The 22025-nt window shown below is 45.5% G+C and overlaps 1 protein-coding gene across 1 annotated transcript; it reads right to left on the minus strand.

The window, feature by feature from the left end:
• Nucleotides 1-22: 22 nt before the first annotated feature.
• On the minus strand, nt 23-21750 carry LOC147198893 (serine protease HTRA1A-like). The gene is made up of 9 exons (XM_086122636.1): nt 21090-21750; nt 15616-15715; nt 14715-14919; nt 4443-4637; nt 4335-4367; nt 4068-4182; nt 2654-2711; nt 2426-2521; nt 23-703 (listed from the first exon to the last, which is right to left on the minus strand). Exons 1-9 carry the CDS (start codon nt 21538-21540, stop codon nt 535-537), a joined length of 1422 nt encoding a protein of 473 aa, XP_085978762.1. The 5' UTR covers nt 21541-21750; the 3' UTR covers nt 23-534.
• Nucleotides 21751-22025: the final 275 nt, after the last annotated feature.

A 22025-nucleotide genomic window follows, 5' to 3' on the forward strand; every position in this document is an offset into this window, starting at 1 on the left:
TGAAAGCAAACCGCTTCAAAAATGAAAGGCGAAACAAAATTTATTCCCGTCCAACGTCACGAAACCAACAAAATATACTACAGTACTTTTTTGTTCCAATAAAAAAAGAGGTTAGAACACAATAATTATACACATTAGATGTGCTCAGCGAGTCTCGAAATAGCTACAAAAGTGCACAGGAAGGCCTGACTGAGCAATAATATTAAAAAATAAAATAAAATGTCAAAAAACAGCTTCTTGTTTGTTGGTGGTGACCCAAAAAGAGTAAAAACGTGAAAACGCGCGCGCGCACACACACACACACACACACACACACAAGAAGTACAGTATGGCTTTTTACAGCATTCCGTACAGTCGCTCATTTTCAAGGCATTTCACCAGAATGTTCCAGAATCTGGCAACTCACAGGAGGATGGTGTGTCCATAGAATCCCCAACCCACCCACCCACACACACGCACACACACACACACGCACACACACTACCACCAGGTAGTCCAACGGCGATGAGTAGAACCTAGCTGCAGTTCCAGAGGTCAGGGGTCGATCTCCACGGGAACGACGGTGAGGATGGCGTCCTCGTTGCCGCGGCGCACCACCACCTTGAGGCTTTTGTCCTTCTTGACGGCGGCGCTGACGTCGTTGGCCGTGGAGATCCTCTTGCCGTTGATGGAGATGATCACGTCGTGTTCTTTGAGGCCGCCGCTGCAAAACGCGTGAGGAACAAACCGGTCGCTCAGTATGCCACAAAAGTCAGGTGGGAACTAGCCAAGGCCTAGAATTGTTTTTAAATAGTAATTAAAAATGCCGTAAATAAACAAGTTATTTAAGTTGCCACCACCGTGTGACCGGATTGGTGATCAGTTATTGTTTTGTTTGTTAACTTGCTGATGGGTGATCGGTGGAAGACTCATTTTAAATAGTAAAAACATGAGATCGATGACAAGTTTTGCTCATCCATGGATCGATCCTTCTACCCACACGTGTTTTGGTCTCGGGGAATAATGAATGCTCTAAGCGTGTTCACGATGAAGCAATCATGGGAATAATCAGGCGCACAAACATGATATGAACATTTTGCTTGATCATAACACTTACTGATCATATTCTTGCACATTTCAGTGGAGGCTGCCGACAGATCCAAATTGAGTTGTTTGACGACCTTTCATTATGAAGGCATTTAATTCCATGGTACGCGATACTCCACAAGGCCAATCAAGGCTGCGCTAAAGGGTCGCATGCGCATCAGGTGGAGGGATGTCGTCTTGGTATTGGCCGTTTTGAACTCACTTCTCCATATTAAATCAGTTGTGTAGTTATACATTACTTTAGTGATGTTATAATGTTATATATCATTATACGTGTTATTTTGAGACTTCAATTGTGGTGCCAGAGACCTCCATCACGGCTATTACAAACCTGCTCTGTAGCCCATCAGGCTAATGGAAGGTTCTCTCGAGTGGGCCCAGAGCACTCCCCTTTTACAGAATCAAAGTGCACCACAGATATGTTTGTGCGCATATTAGACACGAACGCGGCCTGGTGGGGCAGAGACGGGAAAACCGCGGCCTGGAGAGGAACCCTCCTGCATGAGGTTTTGGAAGAATCGGCTGATCTCAGCGTCTGACAAATCCCCTCCCCGCCCCCTCTACTGGAATGGCGGGGGCAGCCATGGAGGCTTTGGGAACCCGCCCGTGGTTTATTGTTGGTGGAAGTCGAGCAGGGAACAGTTTTGGTTCCCTTAGGTGAGTCACATGACCTGGCCAATCAGAAAAGACCCACGGTCGCCTCTTTGAGGCAGGGACCCAGAATAGAAGTCTGGACAGATCTTCAGTATCTCTATCCATCCATATATTCACTCCATCTATCTATCTATCTATGCATCCATCCATCCATTATCTCTCCATTCATCTGTCATCCATCCAGCCAATCATCCATCATGTCATCTCTCCATTTATCGATCATCTCTCTATCCATCCACCCATCCATGCATGCATCCATCCATCCATCCAACCATCTGTCATCTCCCCATTTATCAATCTTCTGTTCATCCATCCATTCATCCGATCATCCCTACATCCACGTCTTTTTCTGTGCGAGGTTTTGCAAGAATGACTGAATTACGATAAATAATAAACCTCTCTTGTGATCTATCCAGCAATTGATAAGATACAAATAAAACTTCCCTCTGCCCCACGATCAAAGATGAAATTGTCCAATCTAATAAGGAAGTGGCTTGCTAGAATACACAGAGAAAAATAAAAACGGCCGTCGCTTTCGTTTTACTTTCGCGCAAAATAAAGTACCCCGATAACTATCCGCAGACTTGGCTTTGATTGTGTAAGTACTTCAGAGAGCGCTCTTGAGAATTCTTTACCGCCAAATGTGTTTATCCTTTAGGAGACGTGTGTGAAAACTATCACTCACACTGCAGCTGGCGTCTTTGCGATGACTTCCATGACATAAGCGCCAGAGGTAATGTCAGGGAAGTCTCGATGTCGACTCTTCAGCTCTTTGGCCAGTCTGTAGTCATGCATGTGCATGTAAAAAAAAAGAAAAAAGGAAAACAGATGTAACGAAAAAAAAGGCACTACGCAGAAAGTGGAATCATCAATCATGCAGGAAGCGTGTGACACATAGGCGTGCGTAACGTACGCTGGAGTGAGAGTCATCATCCTCACGCCGATGTATTTCTTTTTTGCAGCTGCCGTGCCTGCAGAGGGACAGGAAGACGACGACACCATTCATCCACTTATCATTTAAATGTGTTTCTGACTATATATGGTGACATGGTGTGTCCCACACTAACCACGGACCAGAGGAAATGAAGTAGAGATATCTGATAGAAATTATGTCCGTGACCGCTGTTGGATTTCCTTTCACGAAAAGCGAGGCCACTCACAATTTTGTCATGTGCAGTATTTAAGAATAATTTGGAAGTTCACTGATGAAACGTTGGTTGTTTACAATAACGTGGTCAAATGTGACATCTTTTTAAATGTACAACTCGTAATTAGTCTCTACATAAATACTAAAAGGTGCACTGGTTGATAGATAGATTTTTGATGGGCATAAAAATGTATCTCTCGGCAATTTTTTTTCTTCTTTGTTATTGCTTTCTTCAAATCTTAACGTGAATCTAGTGAATTTTATTCCTGTCCATAGTTTGCGCACGTGGATTTCTTCTCGACAAGCGTTATTATTTTTGTTGATTCGGGAAGAATCAGTCCACTGTGAAAACTATTTCCCAAAGATTCTCGTCGGGTTTACGTCATGTGTCATTATCCTGGCGTATTGGAAAAAGCGAACTTTTTAGTACGTTCAGGAAGTCAGCTGACCTCATTTTTTTTGGGGGGGGGGGGGGGGGGGGCTCAGTATAATGTGAAAGACCCGACTGGACCATTTGAATCCAATCCCGATCGTAAAACTGCCTCCTCCTGAATGATCATTGAGTAGTTGGCACATAAAAAGGTGACGGTTGGCATGGCAACGCCTGTCGCCTTCATCTGAGGACCCCCGTCACCTCAGAACAGCACCAAACACAATCATCAGCGTTTAACTGCCACCTTCTCGTCTCCAATTAGCCTCACAGATGACAAGCGGTTTCCTAAAGACAACACAGCTGTTAAGTCTGAATCCTGCGAGTTGTTTTCACATTACGCTTGTGGAAATAATTTTACAGTCACTATTAAACACATCTCTCCCTCCCGCCGCCCCCCCAAACCCAAACCATATTCCAGCCTGGAAGATGCTGGTTAACCACTTTCCTTCCGGGTTTTAATAAACGCCTTGGACAGTTTTACACGTATCTTGTTTTCTTTAGGCTTGACGTGAGCTACAATTTTTTTTCCGCCGCCACCAGTTTTGCCAAACTCACTATATTTGCTCAAAGAGGACATAAAATAGAAAATTTCCTTTTGTAACAGCTTATATTTAAATATTTGGGTCACCGGTGTGTTTAACATTTTAACATGGAGAAATTTCTCAGCTCGTGACTTGAGCCGCAAGGCAAAGCCAGATATGGATGAAGACGCATCCGGTTAAAACTCAAGTTGTCAGCTCAGCTCACCTCGAGACTGTCTGTCATACGACTCCGCCAAGAACTGCTGGATCTTGTCTGAGGGAATGGCGAAGGAAATGCCGGCAGTGACTTTTAATGTATTGATTCCGACCACCTCCCCGTCCTGAAAGTATCATTAAAAGCCACCTGTTATATTTATTCTGCAGGAAAAGTACTCACGTTCCCGGGTCAGAAATGTTTCATGATCCAGAAATGCCAAACAATAAAGAACGGTCTTTAACGTTCCTATAAAAATAAAAAATAAAAATCTCTTACCAGATTAACCAGAGGTCCACCAGAATTGCCATACTGTCAAGAAAAAAAAAATACAATACGTATATAGTTTTGGGGCATCTTATATGTTGATCATGACAGGCCACGTACGTTGATGATGGCATCTGTCTGGATGTAGTCCATGTCAGAGTTGCTCAGACCGAGCTCCCGGCCCCCCCTCTGGGTGGTGCTGACAATTCCCGTGGTGACGGTGTTCTGCAGAGAAAACGGGCTGCCGATGGCCACCACGAACTCGCCCGGCCTCAGGTCTGACGAGCGGCCCAGCAGCAGCACGGGGAGCTTGGTCTGCAGAGGTTAATAAAATGGAACACAAGGCGCTGGATTTTATTTGAATTGTGACGATTTTGTGCGCAACAGCCAACTGTTATCTTACAATTACAGTCGAGTTTGATGCTCTCCAACGATGATCCAATCAATCACCTATGATACATTTATGCGTCACGTTTTTTAAAAGCCCCTCTGACTTTGTCATGATGATGTTTCACAAAGGAAAAAAAACCCCCAAAAAACTCCATCGGTGCCTCCCACTAGACTAGACACTCCCATCCCAAAAACATTCACTCCTTTTTCCCACAGCATCCCCGCTGGATGCTAAAAGGTTAGCCGCCGGTGTGATTTACTGCATTGAAAAGCCTCGCTGACAAAGCATTTCTGTATTGCTGCACGTGCGTGGAAAGAGATGGCCGGAAAAAAAAAAAATAAGACAAAAAACAGCTTGTGTAGGTAAATAATGACAGCGTGGCCAACTTAGTTACAAACCGAGGAGCATGGCAGCTCATGCTGCAGAAGCAGACACACAGAGGAAGGTTATATTTATCCCTCCACGCTGGTGAAATCATCTCATGCTGCTGGGAAGGCTGCAGTCAAACCACATCACGCCGCTGCCACTTTAACAACACACTCGCCTCTTGCATAAGGAAATAATAAGAGGTACTTTTGTGTACATTCGAGCAAAGCAATGGAAGATTCAAAATGAGTCGAAACGCGCAAAAAAAATACTATCAATGGGAACTAGGGCTGAACAATCAATCAAATTCAAATCGACATGGCAATGCAACTTTCAAACAGCAAAGGCTTGCAATTAAAAACAACAACAAAAAAAAAAACAGCTTCATTTTGGTCAGACAGGCACACTTAGAAGGAATAGAAGCAGCTCCCCTCGTTGACTTAAAAGTCGACGCAGAGATGGTCTACTTGGCATGTAGATGCAGGACATCGGCGCTTACAAAATACATTTGAAAGGAACTGCAGGATCCCCACTTGCGGATGATGTGGCGTCGCTGTGGAATGGGCCCTTGGAGACCGCCTTCTTTGTGCGTTCGTGTGTGACCCAGAGTGAAAAGGTTTCGGTAACAAAAACATTTACCAGGTTCACAGACTAAACAGGAAGTCTGCCATTTTGGTTTGAAGCAGCCGTTTTGGGGGGGAATGGGTCCAACTGAGCCCTAATTGGAAGCAAGTAACCAACCAGATGAATGATGATAAGTAAGTATAAATTCTTAGCAATGTGGCCACAGCACGGCGACAATAGTTTCATGATCATTTCTAAGATTTGGTTAAATGGTACATGAAGAAAACCTGCCTAACTCAGTGCAAATGACTCTTGTAACAAAATGCACGAAAGACGCTAAAGGACCCATGACTGAAGTTAAATAGGAAATCGGCTATTTTTACTCTAGGCAGACATTTTACGCCATTTTTTTTCCAGATGATCTCAGATCACAAGCCAGTATCCTTGACAGATGGGCGACGCTAAATTGCCAAGCCATTTCGGTTTGGAGCAGCCAATTCAGGCAAATTCCACAGCTTGTACTTTGACAAACTCACACTGAGTTAGTGATGTACAGGATATCAATTCTGACACAGTGGTGGGGATCAAACCTGTCACCGTCATTGCTGCGAGACCACCGCCTCCGTCGGGACATTGTGGCGTTTGTCTGGTCAACGCTGCGGTGCGAAAAGCAAACATAATACCTGCAGGCACAAACACACCGTGTATGCGTGTGTGTCTGCATAAAGCAGGCAGCCCTGACAGTGTTTGACATGTGCAAACACACACGGACGCCTGACATGAGTAGTAGTAGTCTCTATGGTAACACAAACACACAAACACACTCACACAATGTACTGCTGACCATTCTACACAATTTGGACAAAAAGTCCAAATAATAAATCAACAAAAGGGAAAGGTGAGAGAAACCAAACCACTGCAAAATAACATTTAAGACAACCATCATTAGGTACAGTAAAACTACTTGCCTTCGGAAGATGGGCAATTTTTAAGCTAATCATTAGCCACCACATGCTATATGGAAGGACGGACAGACAGAGGGATAGATGGATGGACAGATGGAAAAACAGACAGATCGATGGACGAACAGACCGTCGGACAGACGGACAGCATAGCTATCACTTGGACCCATTGACCAAACCAAACTAGACTCTCGTTTCCTACATCGAACCGGACACTGTTGTTCTCAACTGGGCAGGACTATCTTTTCCTAAATTTGATTGGACTCAGTTGTCCTAAAGTAGAATAGGACTCTTTTGTTTCAAATAGGACCGGAGTCTGTTGTTCTAAACTGGACTGGGTTTTGTTGTCTAAAACCGGACTGAACAAACTTCCCTAAATTGGATTGTCCTGTAAAGTGAACGTTTTTCACACTCGTTTTACTTGATCCGAGTGACAACCTGATTCACAGTGGTCAAAAGTTAGAGGAGATAACTGATATCCGCAGCAGTATCTTGGGACTTGCTTGAAACCTGATGGTGAAGACTCGAGACCTATTTATGACTTGCACATATGTGACCTGCTCCCTCGTCGGCAAGTACACAACTGCCATGGAAAGAGGGAACATCTGTGTTAAAAGGTTTATTAGCTTGGTTGCCTCAAGGCACCGTTAAAAGCAACAAGACTAACTCCTGTTTAATGGAAGCCAGGTGCAAATGCAGCATCATTGCTGATGTGCGACAAAGGGCAAACGCTGCAACCCTATCCCAGTAGACTTGCGTTACAGAGATGCAGTCGACTTTTTTTTTTCCAAAACTGAACTAAAACCCGTTTTCCTAACCTGGACTGCATTCTCTTGCTTTAAATTGGATTCTGTACCAGACTTGATTGGACTCAGTTGGCCTCAACTGGACTGTACTCTGCTGTTGTGAAAGCGCTATATAAATGAGCATGTATTGTATTGTACTGTCTTAACACTGGACGAGGCTCACTTGTCCTAAACTGGAACGTCGTCTAATGTCTGAAACTGAACCGGCCCCACTTGTCATAAACTGCGGTGAACTCTATTGTCAAAAACTGGCATAGACACTGTTTTTCCCAAACTGAAATGGACCCACTATTAAGTCATAAGCTATTTTGGACTCTTAATAGTATGTTAATGTTTTTATTGTCCTTTGAATCACCTACCCTGTTGTTAAACTGTGCTTCACAAATAAACTTGCCTTGTATTTGTTGCCCTAAATTGGATTGGACCCGATTGTCCTTGGTTTGGTTTGTTTATTGAACATAAAACATATACAGTAATAATTTGACAGAAAATAAGGTAAATAAAATAGTAAAAAAGTAAGAAATCAGTCTTCATTCAACACAGTTATTATGTTCAAGGGAGTAGGAAGAAGTAAAAAACGTATCTAGTCCTACCCCGTTATGTGTTTATATCTAATAAATCATTTTTATATCTTTATATCTAAACTGACTTGGATTCTTTTGTCCTCAACTGGACTGGACCAAAGATCCTAATCAGGAGCATAATCCGTACTTCTAAACTGGGCTGGACTCTGTTCCTCTAAACAGAAATAGAGTCTATTGTCCTAAACTTGACTGGACCACTTATCCGAAACTGAACTGTATTCAGTTGTCCTGAACTGGACTGGGTCATTTTGTCCTAATCTCTACTCTGTTGTCCTAAATTGGACTTGACCCACTTGTCCTTACGAGACTTTTCTCTTTTGTTCTAAACTAGAAAGAAAGGTGGCCATTATGCAACTGTAGTCTATTTACTTAGAAGCGCAATACATGTCTATGAAGTGTCCTCTGACAAAACTAACTATCACAGGTGTTCGTCAGAGCCGCCCTCACATCATGGCCACAAAGCTAAGCTAGCTAGGCCACGCTAACGTTTGTCGACACGGGCGCACAAAAGCACTTGGGTTTCCTTCCATGTGGAGCTGCTAAAGGTCCAGCAGTTCACAGAAGAGCAAGCATACGCGTTTGATGTGTTCAGGCTCTGGCGAGAGGGCCGCAAAAGAGAACTCTTTGAACTTCCCAAATCACAATGATGAGAGGAGATGAGGCATGGCGTGGCCATTTTCTTTACCGTCAAACGTGTACTTATGTGGAACACTTAAGTGATGCTGACCGACCACATGTGACGTGACCCTGAGCGTGGGCGGATACTGTGTGTGGACATGGATGTGTGGACTTGTGTATGCGTACAAATGTATACGCACACACACACACACACGTTTCAGAATGAGTAACGAGTGGGATGGAGATTTTATATGCCTGACTCAGTTATAACGTACTTGAGAGGCATCTTTGTGGGATGGAGCATCATGCTGAGCCTTGGTATAATCTCAGAAAGCGGGTCCGAGGGGCAGTTAAAAAACAAGATGGCTACCAATGCTTTTGTTGAACAACTAAATGCCTCCACTCGAGTGCGATAGATGCTCTCAGTAATCAAACATCAGATGGGCAGTCATGCATCCCCTTTACCCTTGTAGCCATTCTGTTGACTAACCAATATACAGCAGGGTCACCCATTCACAAGACATTGTAAAAAAAAATAAAGGCCTCCTCTCAAATAAATTCCTCTTTTTTTTTTTTACCTCTTTAGTCAATAAAATAACAGGAAAGCATCAAAGCGGCCGCTTTCTCCTTGCAACAATTCTGTCAACTAATCAATCGAGAGAAGGGTCACCCATTCACATGACTATAAAAAAAATAAAAGGCCTCCTCTCAAATACACGCCTCCTTTTGCCCCGTTAGTAAATACGTAAAGTAACAGGTAGGCAGACATGCGATATCTTTCCCCTTGTAACATTTCTGTAACCCAATCTAATGTACAGCTGGGTCAACCATGCACAATACTTGGCAAAAATGAAAGCCTCCTCTCCAATAGATGCCCCCCCCCCTTGCACTATTCATGTTTGACTTTAACAATTCTCTGTTGAACAATAAATGGAAGGCCTTGTCGCTCACTCGAGAGCAGATGTACAACCGAACGGTCCTCTCTGCACTTCAACGAGTGACTTGGAAAAGTGACTCAGTCATAACTCACAGCAGTTTGTTAAGGTTAGTTAAGTCTCAATAACCACGACACCATTGCGGGAAAATCTTTCCGGGAACGTCCCCAAAAGAAAAAAAAAAAAACATTGAGAGCGTGTGAGTGTTAAATTTAGTCTCTTTTTTTTTCTCTTCGGAATTTTGAAGGTGTTTGGTTTCCACGGGACAAGAGATGAGGAGATGAGCAAAGCTGGGGTCAAACAGAGGGAGAAAATTAAGTGATTCATTCTTCTTGGCCTGTCTATGAAGGTCTTTCCACTGGCAAACACACTTGCAGCCGTCCCTGTCCCTGCTGACTCGTCTTCCACTCAAACACACACACACACACACACGCATACAGTATACGCATATTTTTGTCCGCAGCCACTGATTATCCAGAGATGTGATGTGAGAGAATCTCGTACTTCCTGAGGAAATGCTTACCCGATAGAGAAGATAACAAGATGATGGCCGGAGCACATTTCGTATACAGACACAGGATCTTTTTTTTTTTTTTCCCCCCTCTCGGCAAATAAACGTAGACATGTTTCCTAAAGCGTCTCGAAAACCCAAACCAGCAAAGGGCAAATTTCCCACAGAGAATGTTTGGTTTATAATAATAGGTGGAAACATGCTGTGCAGTTCCTCTCGGCACTGCAATGCAAAGATGAGGCGCTGATATTTGGATGTCGGTGATTCACTGCAGTTCTGCTCTCGCAGTGTATTTAAAAGTATTCAAGAGGCTTCACGTTTGCCAGATTTTCTCATGTGCCAGCCTGATTCCCCTGAATTTTGAGGGGAAATTTTTCTTGAATCCATTTTCAAATTCAATGGTGCTTATGTAAAAAAGAAAAACATTTGTCTTGTTGGACAAGTCCTTCACTTCCAAAATTTAAATTTGAATTGTGTCAGTTCACTGGTTAGTCAATTATATGAGTTTTTCTCCCATTGCTCAGTTTTCAAAGTTTGCCTTCTTGGACAATTCATTCTCTTTTAAGAGCGACAAATCTTCAAGATTAATAAATTGAATTGGTTTAGCTCGCATTTTAGCTGCGAGCAAGCGTTCGCAATTTTTGTTGGATTTGGGCATTATTCCAGCATAATCAAAAAACGCAACATCCTCAGGAATTTCTGTGATGATTATTATTTGCTTAACAATGCAAATCATACATGATCAGCTAAAAACAACCAACCCCTGAACTTACACTCACGCTAAGCTGAAGAGAACACAGAGTAGCTAAGCTAATGTTAGCTAAGAAGAAAGCAAGGTGGGCAACCGTACTATTTCATCATTTCTGTTTTTTCTCCCTGTACTCAGTACACATCTTTCAACATGCGTACTGTCCAGGCCAAGCGTTTGCGGGTTTTATTCCGCTCGTAAAATCATGTTTGGCCTTCAGAAAAGCTAAGCTATGCTACAGGAGCCAGCCTGTAAAATGCTCTACCACGCTCTTACAAGTTGAAGCTTTCAAGACTTTCTGAGCTTCCATGACACATGAATCAATTCCAAGCGGCTACGCTAGTGACTCCATCCACTTTTTGAGTGAAATAATGATACCATGATGATACTTGACTGTGCATCTTTATTTTGCAATGCCACGTGCCACGGTGCTCACAGAAAGCCTCAAAGACGAAACAGACCATCCATTTTCTCGAGCAGCTGACCGCATTGCTGCCTTTTCTTCCCCGGTCCCCTCTTTCTCAACCCCCTTGTCCTCCCATAACCACATTTCCCACCCCCCACCCCACCCCCATTCCCATATCCTCTGAAGTTCCAGACGTAATGTATTCCTCAGAGTTTAAGGGCTTGACCGCAAACCTCGGGAATGGAATCAAGTCCACTTTGGCCAAAGGACAACGAGACAAAGAAGTCTTTGCATTCTACACGGGGTTCTCAATTTACGGCGGTCCCGAAATTTGAGGTTATGAACGGGGGCTCAATAAGCTGGTTTGCGCAGCGGTGTAACGATCTGGAGTTACGCTCAGTTAGCATGATACTGATTGGTTTTCGTAGTGTTCTTTTACAATTATGTACTCCAAGTGTTTTCTTGCAATTTTCTACAGAAATGATTGATTTCGCTACCACATTAGCATAGTTTAGTGACTGACTGCGGCGCGTTCCGATTTACATCGACAACGTGGGAACAGAACTCAACAACGACGCCCCCCCCGTGATGGTCACATCTAAATTAACGTTACATTATGTGTTAGTGCGAACGAGCCTAAAAGTGTTGAACAAATGCAAAAATGTGATGCACCACTCTCATTGCATTATAGTTAAAAGTTTAGCGAGTAGTTAAGTCATTCAACGGAATGCAACAGCAGTCAAGCGCAAGTTCACTTCTCTGCGGCATCAGCCAGGACGCCGGCACCATCTTCATCTTCGTCTTCGTGGTGTCCCCACAACAAAAACAAATATAATGACAGCGCGGAGACAGCGGCATGGCGTCTGATGCAAGACGATCCGAGCAGGAAAGCCCCCGGAGGGAAAAAGCTGTCATCAAGCGCTTCGGCTGCCTGGTTTCATGCCTTTATTACAGGATGAGATGGTGAACCGGGCGGCCCGGTAGTCCAGTGGTTAGCACATCGACTTCACAGTGCAGAGGTACCGGGTTCAATTCCAGCTCCGGCCTCCCTGTGTGGAGTTTGCATGTTCTCCCCGGGCCTGCGTGGGTTTTCTCCGGGTGCTCCGGTTTCCTCCCATGTTCCAAAAGCATGCATGGCAGGCTGATTGAACACACTAAATTGTCCCTAGGTGTGAGTGCGAGCGCGCATGGTTGTTCGTCTCTGTGTGCCCTGCGATTGGCTGGCAACCGGTTCAGGGTGTCCCCCGCCTACTGCCCGAAGACGGCTGGGATAGGCTCCAGCACCCCCCGCAACCCTAGTGAGGATTCAGCGGTTCGGAAAATGGATGGATGGGATGGAGATGGTGAACCAAAAAAAAAAAAAAAGACAAACAAGAAAAACAACAAAGCACAAGAAGAAGAAGAAGAAGACACTCAAATGTCAAGGGCCAGCTGTCCAGCATGCTGAACTACTAAATTCTCACTCTTGGTTTCAGGAATCTCTCACATTAACAAACAAACAAAAAAAATGGTTAGCCGGTTAAAAAAATGGGTACGCGTGCACCGAGCAGAACACCGTAGCCTGCCACCGTGCATTCCTGCACGGAGGCATTCGCACGTCGCGTGAATGCCTCGCGTCCAGCAGACGGAGAAATAAACACAGACGGATAGTGAGAGATGCGTTGTTGTTTTAAAGCTCTTTTTTTCCCACCAGCAAGTGTAAGCCTGTGACATTACGCTGGATGAGTGGTTAAGCACTGCTGCCTCATAACAACCACTGGGTTCGACTGTTGGCACGGGTCCTTCCTGTGCTGAATTTGCACGTTTTCCCGCTACGCTTGTGTGGCTTCCACATCTGCCCCAAAACACGCTAGGTTCATCCAACACTCTAATTTGCCTTTAGTATTTACATAAACACTCAAGTAAACATTGATCCGTTCAATTTAGATCGTGCTTGTCCTCATTAAGTTCAGAACTGTGCGGCAAACAAGCTAACGATGAGGTGTGACATGAGTTTGAGTCATTTGAGTACCTGAATTTTTTTTTTAAATGCTTGAGGATTTTTTTTTTCTGTCTCAAGCCTTCATTTATTTGATGTGCACCTTCAGGAAGTGAAGTCAAGCTAGCCACAGATAACGATTGTTCATGCTGTATATGACGCTAAAACGGCGCATGTTGTGGTCAGAAGGCCAACTTCAAAATGAAATCTATTGCTGCCAACGTCAACAGAATGTTCAATCGCTAAATAAGGATGCAAAAAAACCTCAAATTAATCACGCTGGCACTGTATAATGCGGGGCCCTTTCCCAGCGGTTGGCGGCGTGTGGCTAACAGCTAGCCGCTAAGCGAGTGCCCCATGTGGGCTGACAAAAGCTGTCGGACTTCTTTTCAAAAGCAGTTGAATGAGCAAAGATGATTCACTTTGATGTTGACAGCCTAATTGAAAACGATAATGAACCAACTCTGCCCCCCCCCCCAAAAACAGGAAGGTTTGTGTATTTTCTGCTTAAATACCAGGAATAATAGCACCGTAACGAGTGGGACCCAAAAAGAAGCTAACGCTAATCCTATAACAACCCCCCTCTACTTCTTTGGGGCCACACCTGGATTCTCACTTTCCTCCGACGGCATTATTGTGATTTACCACCAGCAGACAACCACCCGTGCAGTTAAAATGAGGAACGACACAGCAGCGAGACCACGTGTTGATTTAGTTGAACGGGTCACCACAGTGGCGCTTTGAGAGTCCTGCACATGAAACTCGAGCTTCCATGGTCATCATCACATGATGCATCAGGATGGAGGTTTGGAACCTAACCTTAATGGCCTCCTGACAGAAAACAGGAACTGTTTAGAAAAATGTCATAGGGACACTTCTAGCCTCCGAGGGCCGTAAAATGATGGAAACAAATTCAAATCACCATGGCTTTGATTGATATTGGAATCCCAATTATGAATGAACATCATTTTTCACAGATTTCAAGTTTAAAGTGTGTGCGTGTGTTGGCCTCCGAGGGGCAGTGTGGGGCCATGCATGCACACACATTCAAGAGTAGAAGAAGAAAGTTGTTATTAATATCACTTGTTTTTCACAAGTTAGGAAGAAGAATGTGCCTTTGAGTGTATATGACCTGCCTTTATGTGTTATTGCAGTGTTTGCGGAGGAGTACCGGTATTCATTATTTTATCCTGGAAGTCGATGCTAGTTTTCTGTTAGCCTGTCAATGAGATTTTGCATTGACTGTTGAGCATTAGCACTGGTGACGTTTTTACGCAAAGTATGCCTTGCTTTTAAATGCTGCCGCTCCATTTGAGTTAAACTCGCAGTGGTTTATCTGAAGGTTTATATGTACTGTAATAGTAACATTCATGCTAATTTCCAGTTGCCGTCAATGGTGTTTCTCATCGTATGTTAGCATTAAACTAGCTGACTTTCGTTTGGATGAATGTTTAGGTGTTAAACGGGGGTTCACCATCTTCCAGTACGCAAGTCCATTACCCAAAAGTGTTCTCAGTACTCACCGGCGCTTCGATCTTGATGAGGGCGATGTCGGAGCGTTCATCCACATCCTTGATTTTGGCGTCGTAGATGGCGCCGCTCTTGAGCTCCACTTTGACACGGTGCTTGTTGGCCACCACGTGCGCGTTTGTCACGATCTGGCCGTCATCGGCCACCACAAAGCCCGAGCCGCTGGCCACGGCCACTTCGCGCTTGGAGTACGTCATCCTGATCAGGAAAAGAACACAAATTAATTACCATTTATAATAACAATAATCACACAAATAACAGTTGAGCCAGCATCTAGAACAACGTTGCAATGAAACATGATGAAAATGATAAACAGAAGAGTACTGGCCTGTGAACCTTGATGGACACCATACTGTATGTCACTTAAGTCTATTCTGTGATATTTTTTACTACCAACTTCAAAAATATCACATTTGCGAGGCACATTTGTTTGAATGCAGCTCTGCTTTTTGAAAAACTAAATGAATAAACCCAGAACAGCTCCACAGTGGAAAGTTTGCGGAAATTTTCCTGGACGTCAACCAGAAAACCTCCTCGTCGCAACTCCTGTGTCAAGTCAAACAAAAGCAGCGGAGCTTTAAATGAGAGACAGATTTGAGAGGGATGACTCAGACTTGGAGACACGTCGCGGTGCGACACCCAACCACAAGGAGGAGCTACAGGAGGAGGCCGGTGACACAGGTGACCCAAAAAAAACAGGAAGCGGGAAGGTGCATGAGGAAAAAGACAAAATGTGTGGCTAGGAAAGAGCACCGCGCGCTGGTGAGCGCTGGCGCTCGAGTACGCAGGTGGGCTGTAAATTTGAAAGCACACACCCCCACACACACACATAGAAAAGAAAACGCACACCCACACACCCGCACACACACACACACAGGTGTGCGTGCTTCTTACTTGCGGTAGAGCTCAATGTGAACCACAGCTGGCGCAATTTTCTCCACCACGTCCGCAATGAAGTTGTACTTGTGTCTCGGGCTGTCTGGGTTGTCCTGAGCTGGAAATGCAAAGTAGGACACACACACACACACGCACACACACACGTTGGATATGAGACAACTACACACAAACACAAGTCAAAAACCGACACGCTGAGTGACGTAAGAATACAAACAACTTGTCTTTGTCATACGAAGGGAGGAAATGACAGTTGTGGCGCGACGCAGACTGTCTCGCTCAGGTCTGACACACACAACGCCACCGCACGCTCACGCGCGTGCACGTGCATATCAATATAGATGGTCACATAAACAGAAAACGCTCGCTCACTTATGCAGTCTCTCACACACACACACACACACACACACACTTACATACACCCACCACCACCCAACCACACGCTGACACGCACACACACGCACACACAACCCTGGCATTCCTAACCTTCACCTTCAGCCTTATCTCACCACCTTGGTTTTAAATATTGTACATTTCTTCAAGAAGCCCTAACACACATACACACAGGTTGTTGGCTGCTACCTTCCCCAGGCCAGCCCACCGAGCAAGCATTCATTTGCGCACGCAGCGCCGGGTAAGTCAGGAAACGTTTGGAGGTCCACCTGGTAATTACGCTCGGCACCGGCTCGACACTTTTTAGCAGCGCTCCCCTCTCAAAGACGCTGGCGCTTTTGATTTTCAAATATCAGTCATTAGGGCTCCTCGAAGGAGATCATTTGGGGTCCAAAGGCTGCCACGAAGTCTCGCACTTGAAAGTGCGGAGGTGAGGTTGTGGGAAAGGATGGGAGTGAAACATAAATAGCGCAGATCTGCAGGGGAGTAATGATTTTTTTTTTTTATGATTGCGAAATCACTCTCACCTGACGACACAATTATATGTTTGAATGAACTCACTGATCCACCCCGCCCCAGGGAGTTAATTCAGCACAAGCTCGGAATTTGAGATGGGAAAAGGATGCCAATGAGAAAGATTTTTTTTTTTTAATCCGGTCTCTCGGAGTTCTAGTCAGCACTTTGGCAGCAGCAGCAGCATTTTGAACGCAATGACTTTTTACCTTTCTTTTCAGTAAGATGTCGCGTTAGGTTTGACAGTGCAGCCTCCATCCATCCGCCCTTCAATCCATCCCTTTTTTTTCCCTCCTCTCATTCATTATCCACCCTTCATCCATCGGTCATTTAATTGACCGGTCCTTTTTTTTTCCCCCTCCTCCCTCTTTTCGTCCATCCTTCAATTCACCCCAGACATCTTTCATGCCTCCTTTCATTATGCCCTCATCTCTTAATCCACCCATCCGTCACTGTCCTTTCGCCCGTCCGTCATTTTCTGTCCCTCCTTCCTTCCATCCGTCCACCCTTCCTCCTGATTCACACATTCATCAATCCATCAATCATCAATTTTCGCTTCCTCTCTTCCGCCCTCCGTTCATCAGGCTGCAACCCGGCCGTCCGTCACACGTCTTCACGTTCTTCCAGCCAGTCGTCGACCATTCATCTCCCTGACTTCCATCTACTCATCCGACCATCCATCTCTCCCTCCCCTCTGGTGCACCGTGACTCATTTTCGGGAGAGTCCAAGCCGAAAGGGAGCAACCCTTGACCACTCAAACACGGTCGACGGGCACCATTGGTTTTCTCTTAGGACAGAAGCAGGGAGAACAGAGATCTTGCTTCTGCTGCATACGCGATGGAAGAGGTCACGGAGGTCACGGCGCAGCATCATCGAGCTGTGAAATGTGCTCCGCATAAAGCGCCGTTTGTGATTAGCGGGAACGCACACGTCCTCCGCGCGCAGCAGGATCCAAAACAAATTCCTCACGTTGGCATTTTCTCAGCCGTTGTGTCGAAAATATTTGCAGCGTCTGGACTTGGAACGCCCTCCGCGAGAAACACTCCCTTGCCCAGTTTCCTCACTCAACATCACCGTCATGCCTCCGCATAATGCCTTTAAAATGTGTATAAAAGCAAAGTTGGCCAATTTAAAGCGAGTCTAATCCTTGGGGGGGGGGGGGGGGGGCAAGCGTGATCCTGCCAGAAGCAACACTTTAAGGATTTTATATGCACACCCGGACAGAAAGTGAGATCATGCATTTCTTTTTTTCAAATGTGGGCCCGTTGCAGAGCACCTTAATAGCGAGATGAAAGGGGGGGTGCGGGGGGGCTCATTTGCTTTAAAACTTCCTTTCGACATGAACTTCCCCAGAGCAGCAGCGACGGGCCGCGTTTTTCTTCCGTCGCCAAACAAAACGTTCCACGTTTCAGTGCAGCTGTGGAAATTCTCGCTGCAGGAGCATCGCAAAAAAGAAAAAAAAACCCAGTAGCCCTCGCCACAGGCTCGCCTGCGAGACCGTCGCCGTTCTTCTCGCTCACGAGTGACAAACAAACGACGGGCCGCTCGAACCGCTGCGCCCGCACGCCTTTTTTGATGTGCCTGTCAACCTCCCCCCCCCCCCCCCCCCTGAAAGGACGGGTTGCTAATTTTGCGTTTTCCCTCTGCGCCGTCTGCCCGAGGAGGGACGGTGGCTTCCAATCAAAGGCAGACGTTCCGTCATGTGACCACCGAGAGTGATTTACGGTTTGAGGGCGGCGGCAGAGCTTGAGAAGGAGACGGAGACAGAAAGGAGAGTGACGACTGACTGGCCTTGGCTCGGTTCGACGCAGCGGGAGACAACAGGTGTTGGATGGTCGCCATTCAAAGTGCGCCTGCTTCATCCATCTAGTCGGGGATGACTCGAGCGATGTCAGTGCACTTTCGCGAGCTCGGCAATATGTGAAAGCGCTCTGGTGGAGGGGTTCGCAAACCTTTTGATTGCAGGGGAGATATTTTTCCAGGGACCACTGAATAATCTTGACGTCAACATTTGCATGCAGTTACGTGATTACATGGTACTTTGGTACTTTTGTCACTAGGGCGATGGTCATATCAATCCCGGATTGTTTACTGTAATCCGGTGTGATGTATCAGATTGTTTCCATATTATGATGGAGTTTTTTGTTTTCCCAAAAATCCAACCCAGGCCTCTTTCATATGTGGATAGAAGTCTAATATGTGTTCTCAGTTAACGCTTTGAGTGAAACCGACCCGAATATGAGGTAGAGTCTTTTTTCGTTTTTAATGGTCGGCATTGAAAGACTTAAAAACAGGCCTTTTGCGCCGTTGTGGGTGTTAACACAATCAACTTGATTGGCCGCCAATAAAAGCGGCTCCCCTCATCACGTTTAAAAATCATCACGCAACAGGTATGCAGACCTCCACGGATGTGAATTTAGCGAGGGAGATCACAGATCTGTGAAATGGCCACTTGGAGACCGCCTTCTACCCTGATCGTAGATTTCCGTGAGGGAACCAAGCCCATCGAGCCGTCACGAAAATCAAAATACGCCAATTTTTTTGCGCCCTCTCCTTTTTTTTTTTTTTTTTGATCGGACCAACCTAAATATTCACGACAGGTTCGTTAGAATGGACACAAATCAAATCCAGCGGAATTTAATGAATTCTTTATCCATTTAGCGATAACTGACGTGCATCGTTTTCTTCTAACTGCATGGCTACGAATGGAGAGGAGCTAATTGACAAACTCACTGCCAGTGCTGCCAACTTAGCGATTTGGTGGCTATATTTAGCGGCTCTAGCGGCTAAGGCGACTAGCGACATTAATTCCGGCAACATGAGCGGCGTGATTTTCACAGTATGCTCTGTAAGAAAACAAAGGAGCCTGCTGCATGTCACGCTGAATCCAGTATTCCGAAGTACATTTCGACTGTACGTGTGCATTTGCCTGTACTGGGGTCACCAGGATAATATATTTTATCCACGCACTTGAATAATAAAAATATTCCATTATTCGTAGTTGATGTAAGCAGGTAAATGTTTTGAGTCATTGTACCACCTGGCTGGAGTTAGCAACTAAGCGGATACCTTTCAGTAGCAACACACTAATCTAACATCAGTATTCAAATTAAACATACATTGACTCACAGACATTATGTCTTAATTGACATATGAGAGGATATCAAAAGATGGAATTCACACAGAGAAATGTTCTGTCAGCCCTGGATGTCAGTATCAGTGCCTGGAATCGGCAGCCATCATGAGTACACGGTTCAATAAAATAAGGCCGCAATTGGTATCAATTGAGAGGGATCGTATTGCATGACGGGTGTGCCAGTGATTTGGTGCGTTTGATGCCTGCTCTTCTCATTTTTATGAATGAAATACAACGCGTTGACCAGCCTTGGTTCGAGCAGTCGGTTTAAATTGACTTTCTGGGTATCGTGACCAACTCCGAGGTTCCGCTGTCGATGAGTAAGCCAAGATTGAGTTTTTGGAGCTCCGCTGATTAGAGTGAAATGCTTTTCACATGACATCCTCGTGGAGTGCAGGTCTACCATTTTAGATAGAAAAACATTCCCGTCTGCTCGGGTAATTTACTCTCTCGCAGCCGGCGTGTTTCTGATCAAGTAGATGAAGTCCACATGAGCACCGCGTGGGGAATGCGCCCGCGTTGAGCTTTACATTATGACTTCATCCGCCAAGTCAAAAGTTGAAAGGGCGCACTTGAAGAACGCGCAGCAACACAACAGAATAGGAGCTTGTTCTAACCACGACAACCTGGCACCGTGTGTCGCTGACTCCACATCAAACCACCAAAGTCCATTCATGAGGTCACGCTCGCCAGCCTTTTGTGTGTATTTAAAGAAGGGAAATGACACGGCGGAACGTCACTCCGAGGACATCAAAGTGTGATTTTCTTCGCTGTTGTTGAACTGTGACTGCGACATATGTCACCAAGGTATTCCAGCACAGATGCAAGAAATTCTGTATTTATGATAGGATTATGCTAGATTCCAATTTACATGCCAACAAAGATTACGCACAAAGGCTGTCGTTGGTTTTGGACGAAAATGTGCGCAAAGATTAAATGGAAGCATGCCTGGTGGCAGTTTACCACAATGCTGATCTATTTATCTTGGTAAAATTGCACATTTGTGTAGCTTGTACTGGATCTCATTAGATCAAGTGTACCTGACAATTATGTCACAAAATGCAAAGTATAAAATTGTGGACTTTACATTGACTGGGTGTGAACTTTGGGTTTGATTTTTATCAAATAGCCTAAATCGACTGATGAAGTACTGGTAACACATATTTTTCCTCAGCATTGTCAAAATGTTAGCATTTACAAGTAATTTAGAATTAAAACGTGCAAAAACTCATCACGAATATTCCAATGTATATACAGTATGTGTGAAAATCTATTTTTAAAAAAGCAATTCTACCCTTTTTTGCTTCGATCTATTCGTTTACAATAAAAATAGATACATTAAACCATTAAATCTGAATGCTCGGTAGACTGCACTCCAGGACCGCGCGGGCCACGTGAGGCCCGCGGGCCTTGTGTTGGTGACAGGTGTACCTTTCCCGCAGGCCCCGCGCTGAATGAAGATCACCGGCGGCTGCTGGAGCTTCTGAGCCCGGCGGCTGACCCTCTTCAGCTCGCAGATGTTCCGGTAGGACACACCGTCGCTGCCGCAAACGGGTTCGGCGGCTTTGCACGCGCAAATTCCCGTCTTACTCCTCCGGCGCACGGTGGCCGTGTAGCCCACTCCGCCGGACACGGAGCATTCCAAGCCCTCTCCGCATACGGGGTCGCCGAGTTTGCCGCTGCCGCTGCACGCCTCGCCCTCGCCGGACGCGCACACCGGGCAGCACTGGCACGCGTCGAGGGTCTGTCCCGCCGGGCAGTCGGACGATGGAGGTCGGGGGCACATGGACTTGTCGCAGCGCGCCGGGCAGCCCACCACGAAGCGGCCGGTACTTTGCGCGTCGGCCGCTAAAGCTAGGATGGCGCAGAGACACCAAAACATGATTGGACTGGAGGAGAAAACTTTTTTTTTGGGTGTGGGGCGGGGGGTTGGTTTTCAGTTTGGTGTGCTGCGCTTGCAGTGAGAGCTGAGGACGACTGAGGAGAGAGAAAAGAAATTCCAGCTGAGTTTACGCTCCGCTGGCTCTCATCCATGATCTCTCTCTCTCGTGGTCGAGCGCCACAGCAAGACTTCTGATTGGCTGAACCTTCATGACGTAGTCCAGCCAAACTCTTGAACGGCGTCACAAACCGCCACCAAGGCCAACTGTGTAATTTGGAGCGGCACCAAATTGAACATCTAAAGTGCCTTTGATGACCTCATCAGAATCACTCAATCATCATTAAAATGGAGCAGAATCGTGAATTATCGTCGTCAAACCTTTGCAAACAATGAGTCCTCACATTTTTTTAAAAAATTATTTTATCCCATTTTCAGTGGATGAATATCATTTGGGCACGTCCCACTCACAGCATGGTCCACGGTGT

Source organism: Hippocampus guttulatus, chromosome 10 (assembly GCF_054856545.1).
Source record: "Hippocampus guttulatus isolate MCC_2025c chromosome 10, RoL_Hgut_1.0, whole genome shotgun sequence".
NCBI lineage: Eukaryota > Metazoa > Chordata > Actinopteri > Syngnathiformes > Syngnathidae > Hippocampus > Hippocampus guttulatus.